General features: G+C 47.1%; 1 protein-coding gene across 2 annotated transcripts in view; it reads left to right on the top strand.

The window, feature by feature from the left end:
• The window catches only part of TMPRSS2 (transmembrane protease, serine 2), a 49,915-nt gene that overhangs the window by 25,768 nt on the left and 5,856 nt on the right, over positions 1–18,291 (top strand). Inside the window, exons 8-11 of one of the 2 annotated variants that reach the window (XM_005675629.3) lie at positions 6,201–6,244; positions 7,585–7,756; positions 9,588–9,763; positions 10,433–10,528. In XM_005675629.3, the coding sequence (XP_005675686.1) occupies positions 6,201–6,244; positions 7,585–7,756; positions 9,588–9,763; positions 10,433–10,528 (488 nt within the window). The remainder of the gene's footprint in view (positions 1–6,200; positions 6,245–7,584; positions 7,757–9,587; positions 9,764–10,432; positions 10,529–18,291) is intronic. The other variant, XM_013966670.2, reaches the window with a different exon arrangement.

Below are 18,291 nucleotides of genomic sequence, written 5' to 3'. Positions count from 1 at the left end.
ACCCATTTGAATGCAGAGTTCCAAAATATAGCAAGGAGAGATAAGAAAGCCTTCCTCAGTGATCAATGCAAAGAAATAGAGGAAAACAATAGAATGGGAAAGACTAGAGATCTCTTCAAGAAAATTAGAGATATCAAGGGAATATTTCATGCAAAGATGGGCAGAATAAAGGACAGAAATGGTATGGACCTAACAGAAGCAGAGGAAATTAAGAAGAGGCAGCAAGAATACACAGAAGAACTATACAGAAAAGATCTTCATGACCCAGATGACCACAATGGTGTGATCACCCAGGCAGACATCCTGGAAAGTGAAGTCAAGTGGGCCTTAGGAAACACCACTACAAACAAAACTAGTGGAGGGGATGGAATTCCAGTTGAGCTATTTCAAATCCTGAAAGATGATGCTGTGATAGTGCCACACTCAATATGTCAGCGAGTTTGGAAAACTCAGCAGTGGCCATAGGACTGGAAAAGGTCAGTTTTCATTCCAATCCCAAAGAAAGGCAATGCCAAAGAATGCTCAAACTACTGCACAATTACACTCATCTCACAGGCTAGCAAAGTAATGCTCAAAATTCTCCAAGCCACGCTTTAACAATACGTTAATCATGAACTTGCAGATGTTCAAGCTGAAAAGGCAGAGGAACTAGAAATCAAGTTGCCAACATCCGTTGGATCATCAAAAAAGCAAGAAAGTTCCAGAAAACCATCTACTTCTGCTTTATTGACTATGCCAAAACCTTTGTGTGGATCACAACAAACTGTGGAAAATTCTGAAAGAGATGGGAATGCCAGACCACCTGACCTGCCTCTCGAGAAACCTGTATGCAGGTCAAGAAGCAACAGTTAGTACTGGACATGGAACAACAGACTAGTTCCAAATAGGGAAAGGAGTATGTCAAGGCTGTATATTGTCACCCTGCTTATTTAACTTATATGCAGACTCCATCACGCAAAATGTCAGGCTGGATGAAGCACAAGATGGAATCAGGATTGCTGGGAGAAATATCAATAACCTCAGATATGCAGATGACACCATCCTTATGGCAGAAAGTGAAGAAGAACTAAAGAGCCTCTTAATGAAAGTGAAAGAGGAGAGTGAAAATTTGGATTAATATTCAGAAAACTAAGATCATGGCATCTGGTCTTATCATTTCATGGCAAATAGATGGGTTAACAGTGAGAGGCTTCATTTCTATGGGCTCCAAAATCACTGCAGATGCTGAGTGCAGCCATGAAATTAAAAGATGCTTGCTCCTTGGAAGAAAATCTATGACCAACCTAGACAGCATATTAAAAAGCAGAGACATTACTTTGCCAACAAAGGTCTGTCTTGTCAAAGCTATGGTTTTTCTAGTAGTCATGTATGGATGTGTGAGTTGGACTGTAAAGAAAGCTGAGTGCTGAAGAATTGATGCTTTTGAACTGCGGTGTTGGAGAAGACTCTTGAGAGTCCCTTGGACTGCAAGGAGATCCAACCAGTCCATTCTAAAGGAAATCAGTCCTGAATATTCATTGGAAGGACTGATGCTGAAGCTGAAACTTCAATAATTTGGCCACCTGATGGGAAGAACTGACTCACTGGAAGAGACCCTGATGCTGGGAAAGATTGAGGACAGGAGGAGAAGGGGACAACAGAGGATGAAATGATTGGATGGCATCACTGACTCGATGGACATGAGTTTGAGCAAGCTCAGGAGTTTGTGATGGACAGGGAAGCCTGGCGTGCTGCAGGCCATGGAATCACAAAGCGTCAAACACAAACACGACTAAGCGACCGAACTAAACTGAAATGAGGAATCTCCTCACTGTTCTCCATAGTGGCTGCACCAACTTACATTCCGCCTGACAGTGTAGGAAGGTTCCCTTTTCTCCACAGCCTGTCCAGCATTTGTTATTTGGAGACTTTTTAATCATGGCCCTTCTGACCAGTGTTGAGGTGATACCTCATTGTTGTTTTGATTTGCATTTCTCTAATAATTAGTGATGTTGAACATCTTTTCATGGGTGCATTGGGCATGGTTGTTTCTTTTTTCCTTTCAAAAACTGCAGATGAGTAGGGGATGTCTGGGAGAATCACCATTAGAGTTTGATTTCTCTCTTGCTGGTGAGAGTTTGAGTTCCTCACAGGGAGGAGACTGGACTCTAAGTAGGACCCATCACTGAGCAGCTCTGGGTTCGTTCTAGGGAGGTGTTCGTGCTAAGTTGCTTCAGTCATGTTTGACTCTTTGTAGCCCATAAGGCTCCTCTGCCTATGGGATTCTCTAGGCAAGAATACTGGAGTGGGTTGCCGTTTCCTCCCCCATGGAATCTTCTCGACCCAGGGATCAAACCCACATCTCCTGCATTGCTGGCGGGTTCTCCACCATCGGCGCCACCTTGGGAAGCAGCTATGGTCTACTGGCCACCTGTGTGTGCCGTCTGCCCTCCAGGGTATTGGGTAACCTTACAGAATGAAGATTCCTCTTTCCCGATTTTCTTCTCTGCAGACACTAGAGATGCATCTTAGTGTGTGTCAGGGTGTGTGTCTAGGGGTCCAGAAGAATGTCTCGTGACCCCACTGGGGTGATCAGCTCATCCTGGTTTTCGCAGGACCCTGCTGGTTTCACACTGGAAACTCTGCTTCCCAGAGGTCCTCTCAGCCCAGGCAGTGGGGAAGGTTGGTCCCCCAGCCCCAGCCGTGGAGTCAGAGGCTGCTGTGTGAGGGGTGGGCCTGGGAGCTAGCAGCTACTCCAGTACGCCAGTGTTTCCTGTACCTGGAGGCCAACTTGCAGTGCTGGGAAGGTCGCAGTGTGTCCAGTGGGTGGACGTGAACCTGAGTTGGTGCCACGGGTTGATCGTTTGACTAGTTAGGAGGGTGGGGGAGAGGGCTAGGCTTAAGCTACTCAGTTTGTGTTGCATATGTTTAAAATGTTTGCAGTCTTCCTAGAATCATTCATGCTGGTGTTATTTAGTTACTAAGTCCTGTCTGACTCTTTCACGACCACATGGACTGCAGCCCTCCAGTCTCCTCTGTCCATGGAATTTTCCAGGCAAGAATACTGGAGAGGGTTTCCACGCCCTCCTCCAGGGGGATCTTCTCGGCCCAAGGGCCAAACCTGGGTCTCCCGCATTGCAGGCAGATTCTTTACCACTGAGCCACAAGGGAGTATAGAATGCTGTTATCCAAATGAAAAGACACACAGCATACAGCTTCCTCAGCTCCCAGTTCCCCATCACTCATCCAAACCATGCCGTCCCCTCCCTGCTGGCCAGGTGCCAGGTGCTGTGTTTAGGGAAAGAAGGACAAGTCAAGCTTCCCCCTCCTTTTCTGTGAGTGGGTTTGTGTTCCTGGTGGCCCGGGGGGCTGCCTTCTGCCCGGGGCACCTGAGCCTGGCCGTCCCCAAGAATGTGACAGGCTGAGCCTAGGAGGAAGGGTGCCCATGGCCAGGTGTGGCCATCAAAACAGCGGGCTGTGGTTTGCCCCCCTGAGAAGCTGAACACAGCTGCCTGGGCTGTTTGTAAATACCATCTCTGTCTTGCTCCGTTACTTGGAACCAGGGCTGAGTAAGGGAGGGAAGGCTGCCACCTTGTGGTAACTCAAGGCTTCACACTTTGTAGGAAAGAAGAGGCACATGGTACCCGCATGCTCGTCAGGGGGCTGGGAGGACTTCTTTCCGGCTTGCTTTCAGACGTAGCACTTTGATGCTTGAACCTCGGGCTCCTGGTAGGGCTCGTCTGAGCGATCGCTTCGTGCCCTGAGGTTGCGTGTTTCTTAGTCGCTTAGTCGTGTCTGACTCTCTGTGACCGCACGGACTGCAGCACGCCAGGCTTCCCTGTCTTTCACCATCTCTCAGAGTTTGCTCAAACTCATGTCCATTGAGTTGGTGATGCCATCCAACCTTCTCGTTCTCTGTTGCCCTCTTCTCCTCCTGCCTTCAATGCTTCCCAGCGTCAGGGTCTGATGGCTGCTCAGTGCGCCTCCACACAGGGAGAATGATCTGACGATCCTTAGAAAACATCCGCTCTTAATGGGAGCATGTCTCCTCTTGGCATCTCGTGCCACCCAGCCAGAGGCCACCAGGACACACCTTGTCTTGAAACCATGGGGGTCTCAGTGGGAGGGTGTTAGAAGGGACTTATAATGGGATGTGGGCTTGTATTGAGTCATTTGGGGAAGGTTCCAGGAAGCTAGGTTTGGCCATGGATTGGATGCTGTCCAGAAATGAGGGTGATTCTATAGTTGGTACCTCAATTCTTTTTTGTCAGAAGGTGGGTTGGCATGAAGCCAGGCTACTGCTGGGATTGGCAAAGAAGAGCAGTCACTCGTGCCAGCCAGCAGAGGGGGCTGTTTGTTACTGTGAGGTTTGGGCCAGGTTCATGGGATGAATTACCAGCTGGAATCAAGAATGCAGGAAGAAATATCAACAACCTCAGATATGCAGATAATATGACTCTAATGGCAGAAAGTGAAGAGGAACTAAAGGGCCTCTTGATGAGGGTGAAAGAGGAGAGTGAAAAAACTGACTTAAAAGTCAACATTTAAAAAACGAAGATCATGGCATCTGGTCCCATCACTTTATGGCAAATAGATGGGGAAAAACTAGAAACAATGATAGATTTTATTTTCTTGGGGTCTAAAATCACTATGGATGGTGACTGCAGCCTTGAAATTCAAAGACCCTTGCTTCTTTGAAGGAAAGCTATGACCAACCTAGATAGCATATTAAAAAGCAGAGGCATCATTTTGCTGACAAAGGTCCATATAGTCAAAGTCATGGTTTTTCCAGTAGTCATGTACAGATATGAGAGCTGGACCATAAAGAAGGCTGAGTGCCAACAAACTGATGCTTTTGAATTGTGGCACTGGACAGCAATATCAAACCAGTCAGTCCTAAAGGAAATCAACTCTGCGTATTCACTGGAAGGACTGATGCTGAAGCTGCAATACTTTGGCCAGCTGATGCAAAAAGCCAACTCATTGGAAAAGACTCATCAGAGGAGAGATTGAGGGCAGGAGGAGAAGGAGTGACAGAGGATGAGGTGGCTGGATGGCATCATCAACACAAAGGACATGAGTCTGGGCAAACTCCAGGAGATAGTGAGGGACAGGGAAGCCTGGCATGCTGTAGTCCATGCAGTCACAGAGTCGGATGTGACTGAGCGACTGAACAACAACCTGGGATTGTGTGATGGGTGTGCCTGCGTCCTGCTCTGCCATGTAACACTGATCTGGCCCTGCACGAATTGATTATGTTCAAAAGAACCTCGCCAGCTTCAAGCACCTGGGTGTCAGCACCGCTTTCCTTCTCAGCGTGTCAGGAGGGCATTCAGTACATAGCGTTTTTCAGATCTACTAAGTCTTTCTACTTTTCCATTCATTCCATTAATTTTTGAGAGTTTGATATTGAAATTCCAATGAAAAATCTTCATCTACTTAAAAATAATTGTTGTATATAGTGAAATGATACGTAACTGTTCTGTATTTTCCAAATCTGCAGTAAATGTGTTATACTTCCATAATTTAAAAAATAAAAAAGGAAAGAAAAAAAAAAGGAACACTGCCAGCTTCAAATACCTGGGCATCAATGCTGCTTCTCTTTTCAACATGTTGGAGAAAATTCAGGGTACAGTGGAGTGCATTGGTTAGTTCTTTTTCATTTGTAACCTGGAATGTTTGCCTCCCAAGGAGTAACTCTTCTTCTGTTCCCAGGCAAATGGTTGTGTAGCTTTCTGTGCAGTTCATATAAAGCAGTTACAAGAAGCTGGAAGTTTACAAAAGTCTTCCTTACAAAATTAAAGGATGATTTTAAACTCCAAGAAAAAAAATAACAGCTGATATGATGTGTGTTTTGACTTGACACGATTGAATGACTAACACACACACACACACACAATGTGTGATTATCTTCACAACGACCTTTGGTACTATTATTAGCCCATTCTGTTGATGGGGAAATCGAGGCACAGAGAGGTTAAGTGCCTTGCCCAAGGTCACACAGCTTGGATTTTAACCTTCCAGTTTGACTTGGTGTCTACTCTTTACTACTGTCCCCCTGTGTATTTACTTTCTCTATTCACGTCTTCAGTTGCAAACTCTTCTATATCTAAAGAGGCAGGGAGTGAGAACATTGGAAGAAAATATTTATTTCTAAGTATTTTGAGAATCCAGTGTCTTGATTGTTATAGTGACCAGAATTTCCCCCTCTTCTTTTGCAGCAATGTCTGTTCTTCAAAAACAGTGGTTTCTTTACGTTGTATAGGTAAGTGGTTCTTGGTTTTCTGTTTTGTGTTTCTAAAATGGGATACATTTTGGTATTCCATTTGATACCAAAATCAAATAGTATCAAATCTGATACCTTGCTGAAATGTATCCCAGTGTGTCTTTGGGGGACTTGGAGACAGAAGGTGGAGTAACGCGTCAGGACATGCCCAGCACCCTGCCCAAGAGTTCCTGTTCTTGAATCTGGATAACTTTAGATACCTACTGCTTTGGTCCAAGAACCAGCTGTCCCCTGAGGGCAGACAAGCTCCAGAGATGGACGGGCCCTCTCTGTGGTGTCCACATTGTGGGGCTGGAGACCCATGGGTGTCCCCATTCCAGCGTTTGGACTACTTATAGTTCCAACCTTTTTGGGCTTCCCTGGTGGCTCAGACAGTAAAGAATCTTCCTGCACTGCGGAAGACCTGAGCTCAGTCCCTCTGTCAGGAAGATCCCTTGGAGAAGGAAATGGCAACCCACTCCAATATTCTTGCCTGGAAAATTCCATGGATAGAGGAACCTGATGGGCTACAATCCATGGAGTCGCAAAGAGTTAGACATGACTGAGCAACTAACACTTTCACATTTTCCAAACCTTTTATGGGTATGGAGGATACTGTCCCTGAGCTCCTTTCTCTGGTATGGCCCCATCCTCTTCCCATATGGGTATCGGTCCTGAAACTTGGATTCCCAGTTTGAACAGGTGAAGCAGGCAGTCGTTCCAGGGTGAACACCATTCCCCAGTGGTCCTGGCAGTAACTTCCCACACAGGTTGGTTCAAGCTTCTTTAGGTACCAGGAGAGCGTGGTTCCTGCCCTGCCCTCCTGCCCACGCTGTCCACCTTGAGATGGTTTGAGAGCAGTGCATAGGAGAAAAGCCCTCCTTAGCTTTGTTCAGGAATCTTGGGGTCTCTGAGCATTCAAGGGGGTCCCAGGGCCTTTGTTATCTGCCCTGCTATGCGGGTATCTGGGAGATGCAGATGGAATCACACAAGTGCCAAGCAACAGGTGGAACCCAGGGCTATCAGAAGTGGAGCTTCCTGGAGGTGTCTGTGGGGATGGGGTAGGGGTGGTTGCTCGAGGAGTGTCCTCTGGCCCCCCACCCCAGCCAAAAGAGACCAGGCAGCATTTTCTAAAGTCAGAGCCCAAAGAAACAGGCACAAGAGGAGATAATGGTCACCCTGCAGCCAGGCCGGAACCTTGGGATGGGAACTGTCTGGACACACAATGTGGCAGGTGTCCGGGGGAGGCAGGAAGGTGGGGCGGCAGGGTCTTAGAGGGATTGGGTGGGGGCGGCCCTCCTTTGCTCACTGGCCGGCTGCACTGTGCTTGTCACTGTCAGAATGCGGGGTCTCCATGAAGACGAGTCGCCAGAGCCGGATCGTGGGGGGATCGAATGCTTACTCGGGCCAATGGCCCTGGCAGGTTAGCCTGCACGTGCAGGGCATCCACGTCTGCGGGGGCTCCATCATCACCCCGGAGTGGATCGTGACAGCCGCGCACTGTGTGGAGGAGTAAGTCTCGAGGAGGCGGGGCCTGAGAAAGGGGGCGGGGCCTGAGGGAAGGGGCGGAACCAGAGGAGTAGGGGGCGGAGCCTGGGCTTCTGCGGTGGCTCTGCCGGAGGCCGTGAGCAAAGTCCGTGACTCCCGCAGGCTCCGGTTTCCCTGGGGACAACTGGGGCTTCTGAGGGCGCCTCCCTGGCGTCACAGGGAGGGTCAGATGACTTGTGAAGCACGTGAAACTGTGGCCAACACATCCCATAGCGTGTGTCCATCCCTTTGAGTCAGCACAGGGATGCAATGTAAGGCTGGGGTGATGCTATGATCAGGACGAATTCCAGTCCACAGTCTTCTCAGCTCGGTCCTATCCTTCCTGAGGCCGCTGCCCTCTCGACAGGTTTGGACTCCCTGGGTGCTCGTCCCCAGAGAGACACTTAGAGAATCTTGGAGACACTCACACCTCAGGCTGTCCTGCCGGAAGGTTCTCTGTGATCCATTAAGCAGCCTGGGCCCCAGAGTTGCCCATAGAGATGGGTGGGGAGGGGTGAGGGTGGCCATCACTTATAGTGTTAGCTCTTGTAGAAGATACTGTTCTTCCTCCTTTCTTAAACAAGGAATTTTTTTGGTCACGTGGATATTTTGAAAAACCCTCTCTCATGGGAGCTGTTTGTCATGTTTAAAGTGAGGCTGGGCCTGACTTGGCTGTTCCCTGGATGATTAGCCTCAGACAGTTCACCCCAGGTGTCTGACAGTAGTGTCTGCACCTGTAAGTCAGGTGTGCTGTTTCGAGGGTTGTTGCGAAGGTTGAAGGAAGGAGTGTGTATAACTCAGGAGTGTCCCTTCCTTCCATCCACCAGATTCCATGGGCTCTAAGACTTGTAGAAGGCAATGGCACCCCACTCCAGTACTCTTGCCAGGAAAATCCCATGGACAGAGGAGCCTGATGGGCTGCAGTCCATGGGGTCACTAAGAGTTGTACACGACTGAGCAACTTCACTTTTACTTTTTACTTTCATGCACTGGAGAAGGAAATGGCAACCCACTCCGGTGTTCTTGCCTGGAGAATCCCAGGGACGGGGGAGCCTGGTGGGCTGCCGTCTATGGGGTCGCATAGAGTCGGACACGACTGAAGTGACTTAGCAGTAGCAGTAGCAGTAAGACTTGGGATTTTCTTAGAAGAAAGCACCCAAAAGAAGGTAGTGCCTTGGTGGTTATTAGACTCAGAGTCTACTTCCCAGTATACATTTATTAAGCACCTACTGTGTGCCAGGAGATGTTCTAGTATATAAAGATAAGTAAGACCCAGTCATGCTGGAAATGGGACTTCAAACCTCAGGGAGACATTTAGATTCAAGAATAAGTTGGGCTTCACAGGTGGTGCTAGTGGTAAAGAACCTGCCTGCTGATGCAGGAAACATAAGAGACATGGGTTTGATCCCTGGGTCAGGAAGATCCCCTGTAGGAGGGCAGGGCAGCCCACTCCAGTATGCTTGCCTGGAAAATTCCATGAACAGGGGAGCATTGCAGGCTATAGTCTATAGGGTCACAAAGAGTCAGACATGACTGAAGCGACTTAGCACACACGCATAAGTGTTCTTGGAATTGCGAGGGTTTGCAGGCTGGTACAGAGATACGGGAGGAAAACGATTCACTGATGAAGTAAAGGAGAGGGGTCTGGGAGGGTGAGGCTGTGTAAGATGGGGAGAGAGAAGAGCCTGAGACCATTCTGGTGTGGCTTCTGACAAGTCATGCCACCTCGGGGGCTGATGACTTTTGAGAACTGTGGAATGCGTGGTGTGTGTCTGCCATCCTTACATGCTGAGCGGTGTTCCTCTCTGTCTTCCAGACCTCTTAACAATCCCAAGATATGGGCAGCCTTTGCGGGAATCTTGAAACAATCTTACATGTTCTATGGAAGTGGATACCGAGTAGCAAAAGTGATTTCCCACCCAAATTATGATTCCAACACCAAGAACAATGACATCGCTCTAATGAAGCTGCAGACACCTCTGACTTTCAACGGTGCGTACCTGTGTTTCAGCAGCCCAGGGTGTGTGAACAGTTTGGACCAAATCTTAAGAGGCTGATTGGAAATGAAACTGCTGTGAAGACTGGATGGAGGAAATGTGCATTGAGCTATCGTGTGCGGGGCTGGGGGAGGGGATGACTACTAGAAGAGGGTTTAGCAGAGACTGAGCCGCCCCCAAGTGTGCCTGTGGTCACCAAGTGATGCGGCCACCACGTTTTTCCTCCACCACACAGTGACAGCTTAGCACACATGCACGTCTACAAAAGTCATTTCATAATCAGGGTCTGGTCAGTGGCAGTTGACACTGTGCCTTTGATTATAATACACTGATCATTTACCTTCCTCATCATCAGTTTAGTCAGTAGTTGATACGGCCCTGCCGTGCCCAGTGTCACCTATCTGCATCACAGGACTGTTGACTGTTGACCTTCAGTTTTCCCAAACCCTAACTTCCAGAGATGAACTTCTCGTCTCTTAGAAAAAAGGTCCTGGCAGGGGGAGGAAGAGGATGCTAGGCACATTGGAATCTAGACATCTCCTTGGGCCACAGGCTGGTGGTCCCAGGCCCGGTGCATGCACATGGGAAGGTCCAGGTGGAGACCATCACCCGGGGCCTTCAGTTAGACCAGACCCGCTCATGGTGTTTTCTTCTCATGAAACAGACAAAGTGAAGCCAGTGTGTCTGCCCAATCCAGGCATGATGCTAGAGCGAAATCAGTCCTGCTGGATTTCCGGGTGGGGGGCTACCTACGAGAAAGGTGAGTCTCCTGGCACAGGGTCGGCAGGCCCCATGAGTCAGAGCATGGGTTCAGAAGTGGGAGATCTAGGTTTTGATCCTGCTTCTACCACTGAGTGATTGGATGATTTTGGGGTGATTCACCCAGGCTATTTGCCTCAGTTTCTCTACATGTTAGATGGGAAAATCCTACCTGCCCTACCTACCACAGTTCCCTGATTAAGGTCAAATGCAAAGACTTCCCTGGTGGTCCAATGGTTAAAACTTCACTTTCCAGTTCCGGGGGTGTGGGTTCAATCCCTCGTCAGGTAGCTAAGATCCCACATGCCTCGTGGTCAAAAAACCAAGCTATAAAGCAGAAACAATACTGTAACAAATTCAATAGAGACTTTTAAAAAAGTGGTCCACATCAAAAAATTAATTAAAAAAACAATCAAATGGAACAGTGAGTGGAAACTGTGTTTTGGAGTGTAGAGGCCACCTAAACATGAGAGGCACATGGCCCACCATGTTCAAGTCACATAGTCATTAACGGGCTGCCTGGAAGTCTGCCAGCCTTTGATGCTGAGGATAATGGTCTCGGTGAGAATGGGCCTGTGTGACTGGCTGCAAGTCATCAAAGCCTAGTTCTCCTGGCATGACCACACAGAGGGGAAGAGGCTCTAGACTCTCCTGACGAAGGCTTAGTTATAATTTGGTTGCATCTCTGATAACCTTTTTCAAATGAAGAGATCCAGGCTGTTTCCTTTATATGGAGCATTGGACGTGCTTCAGTTCAGTTCAGTCGCTCAGTCCTGTCCAACTCTTTGCAACCCCATGGACTGCAGCACACCAGGCTTCTGTGTCCATCACCAATTCCCAGGGTTTGCTCAAACTCACTTCCATTGAGTTGGTGATGCCATCCAACATCTCATCTTCTGTCATCCCCTTTTCCTCCTGCCCTCAATCTTTCCTGGCATCAGGGTCTTTTCTAAGGAGTCAATTCTTCACATCAGGTGGCCAAAGTATTGGAGCTTCAGGTTCAGTATCAGTCCTTCCAATGAATATTCAGGACTGATTTCCTTTAGAATTGACTGGTTTGATTGACTCTCAAGAGTCTTCTCCAATACCACTGTTCAAAAACATCAGTTCTTCCATGCTCAGATTTCTTTATAGTCCAATTATCACATCCATACACGACTACTGGAAAAACCATATCTTTAACTAGATGGACCTTTGTTGGCAAAGTAATGTCTCTGCTTTTTAATATGCTATCTAGGGTGGTCATAGCATTTCTCCCAAAGAGCAAGCATCTTTTAATTTCATGGCTGCATTCACCATCTGCAGTGATTTTGGAGCCCCCCAAATAGTCTCTCACTGTTTCCATTGTTTCTCCATCTGTTTGCCATGAAGTGATGGGACTGGATGTCATGATCTTAGTTTTCTGAATGTTGAGTTTTAAGCCAACTTTTTCACTCTCTTTTTCACTTTCCTCAAGAGGCTCTTTAGTTTTTCTTCACTTTCTGCCATGAGAGCGGTGTCATCTGCATATCTGAAGTTTTTTGATATTTCTCCCGGCAATCTTGATTCCAGCTTGTGCTTCTTCCAGCCCAGCATTTCGCATGATGTACTCTGCATATAAGTTAAATAAGCAGGGTGACAATATACAGCCTTGCCTTTTTTGATTTGTAACCAGTCTGTTGTTCCATGTCCAGTTCTTACTGTTTCTTCTTGACTTGCGTACAGATTTCTCAGGAGGCAGGTAAAGTGGTTTGGTATTCCCTTCTCTTTAAGAATTTTCTGCACTTTGTCGTGATTCATACAGCCAAAGGCTTTGGAGTAGTCAATAAAGCAGAAGTAGATGTTTTTCTGGAACTCTCTTGCTTTTTCAATGATCCAAAGAAGGTTGGTAATTTGATCTCTGATTCCTTTGCCTTTTCTAAATCCAACTTGAACCTCTGCAAGTTCATAGTGCATGCACTGTTTAAGCTTGGCTTGGAGAATTTTGAGCATTACTTTGCTAGCATGTGAGATGAGTGCAATTGTATGATAGTTTGAACATTCTTTGGCATTGCCTTTCTTTGGTATTGGAATGAAAACTGACCTTTTCCAGTGCTGTGGCCACTGCTGAGTGTGTGGATGTGGTTAGTGGTTCAGTTCAGTTCATCTCCGTCACTCAGTCATGTCCGACTCTGTGACCCCATGAATCGCAGCACGCCAGGCCTCCCCGTTCATCACCATCTCCCGGAGTTCACTCAGACTCACATCCACTGAGTCCGTGATGCCATCCAGCCATCTCATTCTCGGTCATCCCCTGCTCCTCCTGCCCCCAATCCCTCCCAGCATCAGAGTCTTTTCCAATCAGTCAACTCTTCTCATGAGGTGGCCAAAGTACTGGAGTTTCAGCTTTAGCATCATTCCCTCCAAAGAAATCCCAGGGCTGATCTCCTTCAGAATGGACTGGTTGGATCTCCTTGCAGTCCAAGGTACTCTCAAGAGTCTTCTCCAACACCACAGTTCAAAAGCATCAATTCTTCGGCGCTCAGCCTTCTTCACAGTCCAACTCTCACATCCATACATGACCACAGGAAAAACCATAGCCTTGACTAGATGGACCTTAGTCGGCAAAGTAATGTCTCTGCTTTTGAATATGCTATCTAGGTTGGTCATAACTTTTCTTCCAAGGAGTAAGCATCTTTTAATTTCATGGCTGCAGTCACCATATGCAGTGATTTTGAAGCCCCCCAAAATAAAGTCTGACACTGTTTCTACTGTTTCCCCATCTATTTCCCATGAAGTGATGGGACCGGATGCCATGATCTTCGTTTTCTGAATGTTGAGCTTTAAGCCAACTTTTTCACTCTCCTCTTTCACTTTCATCAAGAGGCTTTTTAGCTCCTCTTCACTTTCTGCCATAAGGGTGGTGTCATCTGCATATCTGAGGTTATTGAGATTTCTCCTGGCAATCTTGATTCTAGCTTGTGTTTCTTCCAGTCCAGCGTTTCTCATTATGTACTCTGCATAGAAGTTAAATAAGCAGGGTGACAATATGCAGCCTTGACATACTCCTTTTCCTATTTGGAACCAGTCTGTTGTTCCATGTCCAGTTCTAACTGTTGCTTCCTGACCTGCATACAGATTTCTCAAGAGGCAGGTCAGGTGGTCTGGTATTTCCATCTCTTTCAGAATTTTCCACAGTTTATTGTGATCCACACAGTCAAAGGCTTTGGCATAGTCAATAAAGCAGAAATAGATGTTTTTCTGGAACTCTCTTGCTTTTTCCATGATCCAGCGGATGTTGGCAATTTGATCTCTGGTTTCTCTGCCTCTTCTAAAACCAGCTTGAACATCAGGGAGTTCACAGTTCACGTATTGCTGAAGCCTGGCTTGGAGAATTTTGAGCATTACTTTACTAGCATGTGAGATGAGTGCAATTGTGTGGTAGTTTGAGCATTCTTTGGCATTGCCTTTCTTTGGGATTGGAATGAAAACTGACCTTTTCCAGTCTTGTGGCCACCTCTGAGTTGTCCAAATTTGCTGGCATATTGAGTGCAGCACTTTCACAGCATCATCTTTCAGGATTTGAAATAGCTCAACTGGAATTCCATCACCTCCACTAGCTTTGTTCGTAGTGATGCTTTCTAAGGCCCACTTGACTTCACCTTCCAAGATGTCTGGCTCTAGATTAGTGATCACATCATCATGATTATCTGGGTCATGAAGATCTTTTCTGTACAGTTCTTGCATGTATTCTTGCCACCTCTTCTTAATATCTTTTGCTTCTGTTAGGTCCAGACCATTTCTGTCCTTTATCGAGCCCATCCTCGCATGAAATGTTCCCTTGGTATCTCTAATTTTCTTGAAGAGATCTCTAGTCTTTCCCATTCTGTTGTTTTCCTCTATTTCTTTGCATTGATCGCTAAAGAAGGTTTTCTTATCTCTTCTTGCTATTCTTTGGAACTCTGCATTCAGATGCTTATATCTTTCCTTTTCTCCTTTGCTTTTCTCCTCTTTTCTTTTCACAGCTATTTGTAAGGCCTCCTCAGACAGACATTTTGCATTTTTGCATTTCTTTTCCATGGGGATGGTCTTGATCCCTGTCTCCTGTACAATGTCAAGAACCTCATTCCATAGTTCATCAGGCACTCTATCTATCAGATCTAGGCCCTTAAATCTATTTCTCACTTCCACAGTATGATCATAAGGGATTTGATTTAGGTCATACCTGAATGGTCTAGCGGTTTTCCCTACTTTCTTCAATTTAAGTCTGAATTTGGTGTAAGGAGTTCATGATCTGAGCCACAGTCAGCTCCTGGTCTTGTTTTTGTTGACTGTATAGAGCTTCTCCATCTTTGGCTGCAAAGAATATAATCAGTCTGGTTTCGGTGTTGACCGTCTGGTGATGTCCATGTGTAGAGTCTTCTCTTGTGTTGTTGGAAGAGGGTGTTTGCTATGACCAGTGCATTTTCTTGGCAAAACTCTATTAGTCTTTGGCCTGCTTCATTCCGCATTCCAAGGCCAAATTTGCCTGTTACTCCAGGTGTTTCTTGACTTCCTACTTTTGCATTCCAGTCCCCTGTAAACGAAAAGGACATCTTTTTTGGGTGTTAGTTCTAAAAGGTCTTGTAGGTCTTCATAAAACTGTTCAACTTCAGCTTCTTCAGCGTTACTGGTTGGGGCATAGACTGCATTACTGTGATATTGAATGGTTTGCCTTGGAGACGAACAGAGATCATTCTGTCGTTTTTGAGATGGCATCCAAGTACTGCATTTCAGACTCTTTTGTTGACCATGATGGCTACTCCATTTCTTCTGAGGGATTCCTGCCCGCAGTAGTAGATATAATGGTCATCTGAGTTAAATTCACCCATTCCAGTCCATTTTAGTTCACTGATTCCTAGAATGTCGACGTTCATCCTTGCCATCTCTCGTTTGACCACTTCCAATTTGCCTTGATTCATGGATCTGACATTCCAGGTTCCTATGCAATATTGCTCTTTACAGCATCAGATCTTGCTTCTATCACCAGTCACATCCACAGCTGGGTATTGTTTTTGCTTTGGCTCCATCCCTTCCTTCTTTCTGGAGTTATTTCTCCACTGATCTCCAGTAGCATATTGGGCACCTAATGACCTGGGGAGTTCCTCTTTTGGTATCCTGTCATTTTGCCTTTTCATACTGTTCATGGGGTTCTCAAGCCAAGAATACTGAAGTGGCTTGCCATTCCCTTCTCCAGTGGACCACGCTCTGTCAGACCTCTCCACCATGACCCGCCCATCTTGGGTTGCCCCACAGGCATGGTTTGGTTTCACTGAGTTAGACAAGGCTGTGGTCCTAATGTGATTAGATTGACTAGTTTTCTGTGAGTATGGTTTCAGTGTGTCTCCCCTCTGATGCCCTCTTGCAACACCTACCATCTTACTTGGGTTTCTCTTACCTTGGGCGTGGGGTATCTCTTCACGGCTGCTCCAGCAAAGCACAGCCGCTGCTCCTTACCTTGGACGAGGGGTTTCTCTTTACTGTCACCGTTCCTGACCTTCAACGTGGTTAGTGGTACATTTATATTAATATATTGTTTACATCCTTCCAGAAGTATTTAGGGCACGCCTACAAGGAATTCTTTAAAGCAGGGGTCTCAAACCCCAGGCCATGGACTGGTGCTAGTCAGTGATCTGTTAGGAACCAGGCCACACAGGAGGAGGTGAGCGGCAGGTGAGCAAGCAAAGCTTCATTGTATTTATAGCTGCTCCCCATTGCTTTCATCACCACATTATCACAATGTTCTAATAATAGAAACAAAGTGCACAATAAATGTAATGCGCTTGAATCATCCTGAAACCATCCCCCCCACCTCCCTGGTCCATGGAAAAACTATCTTCTGGGAAACTGGTCCTTGGTGCCAGCAAGGCTGGGGACCACTGATTTAAAGCAAGGTGAATAGTACACGGGTGGAACGACTTAGAGAAAGAAGGGAGAGATGGCAGCTGGGCTGAGTATCTTGGCATCTGGACTAGAGAAGCTCCTGGGTTGATCTTTCCAGCTGTGAGCAAGTTTCCCCAGCAGCCAAGACCGAAGGAAAAGTCAGCCATGATCTGTGGGACACCTTCCAAGGGCTGGGAGAGCAATAGTGAGGAAACTAAAACAAATCCTCTGCCTGCAGAAGCTTCACATTCTCCTATGGGCGCTAGGGGACAGATTGTGCTCAGATAGGAAATGAGAAACTAGGTGCTTTCAAACAGTGGAGGCTTGTCACAGTGAGGGGTGGTCAGGGAGGGCTTCCTGGAAGAGGGGACATTTGAGCTGAAATCAGCATGACAAGAATGTCTTAGGAACAGAAGGACCAGTGTGGCCAGGGCATGAGGAACCAGGGGCGAGGGGGCAGTCTGGAGTCAGGTTGCATAGCGTATTGTAGGCTATGATGATAGCACTGGCTTCTAATCCAAGTGGGCCAGGGAGCTGCTAAGGAGTGACGTGGTTGGATGGCTAAGTAGGGACTCACAGAAAATGTGACAGCATGGTGAGGAGACCGCTGCCACATCCTGCGAGACAAGGAGGAGGCCAGACCAGGGAAGTGGGTGTAGGGGTAGGGGCAGAGCCACCAAATCCGCTGATGGATGGAGTGTCACGGGAGAGTGAGCAGTCTCAGGGGGCCTGCTTCGTGCTCGTGATCTGAGCCCCATGGTGGGGCGTGGGGCCACTTCCCGAGTTGAGGAGGGTCAAGGGGCGTGGCTTAGGGCGGAGGAGCACTCCGGGAGAGGCTCTGCTTCAGCCCCCAAGCCCACAGAGCCTAGAAAACCTCTGTGTAGCAGGTGAGTGATGGAGACAGCACAGACCTGCAAGTGATTGGAGGTCTCCACATGCAGGGAGCAAGGGCAGGCAGTCAGGAGTAGAGCATCGCGTGGGGTTGAGAAAGGTTAGGGTGCTTGAGATGGAAACACAGGAGCCCCTGGTGTCACCCTGGGAACTGTCCAGAGAAGAGAGAGCAATGGAGGAGAAGTGATCCCAGGGAACTGCCGGGGTCCAGCCCCGGTGGATCCAGGGTAATTCGAAGGGGAGACGGAGTAGGCGTCCTAGGAAAAAAACTTATTTAATTACAGATATAGAGAGAGATTAGAAACGGATAGTGTAGTAGGAAATTAATGGAGAAAAGGAAGCTGAATAACTTGGTTTATGTGGAATACCAGTCACCATCTATGTAGGCCACAGGCGTCTTTCCGTTCTCCCAAAGGAGAGGAGGCACTGAGGCCTTCCTGGTCCGATCTTAGAAGCCCAGGCAAAATTAGAAGGCTTGGTGAGTACCCACGTACCAGATGGAAATTCAGCCAGAAGGGGAAAGAAAGGCATGGGGGAATCAGTCTTTCCAGAAATTGATCCGTTTTTCTTTATTTTTAGGTTTGCTTATATACCTTTGTTAAACATAGGGATGAATACAGAGTCATGCGGGGGTCAGCAGACCTGACCCTTGTCAAAATCAGGTGCTTCATATAAAATTATACAAAGGTCTGATGGGTTTTACATCATCTTCTGGCCATGAGGCCTGCTGACATTTTATGATCCTTCCTGATAACGGTCAGTCAACCAGAAACTTATTTTCTCCAGGGGTGATTTTTTCTTAAACCAAGCGCCACCCTCCAAATAAAGTTGCATTCCTATAGGGTGAGGGTGTAGTGGGTTATAATCAAGAAAGGAATTTACTTAGCCTAAGGTTTAACATGATTAATCTTAAAGGTTAGTACTTATTTTTCCCATATGCTAGTTATATTCATTATAAGGGCAGGGAATATGGAGATTTAGCAGCAAATATTG

Source organism: Capra hircus, chromosome 1 (genome assembly GCF_001704415.2).
Source record: "Capra hircus breed San Clemente chromosome 1, ASM170441v1, whole genome shotgun sequence".
NCBI lineage: Eukaryota > Metazoa > Chordata > Mammalia > Artiodactyla > Bovidae > Capra > Capra hircus.
This window is presented reverse-complemented; position numbering and strand designations above follow the sequence as displayed.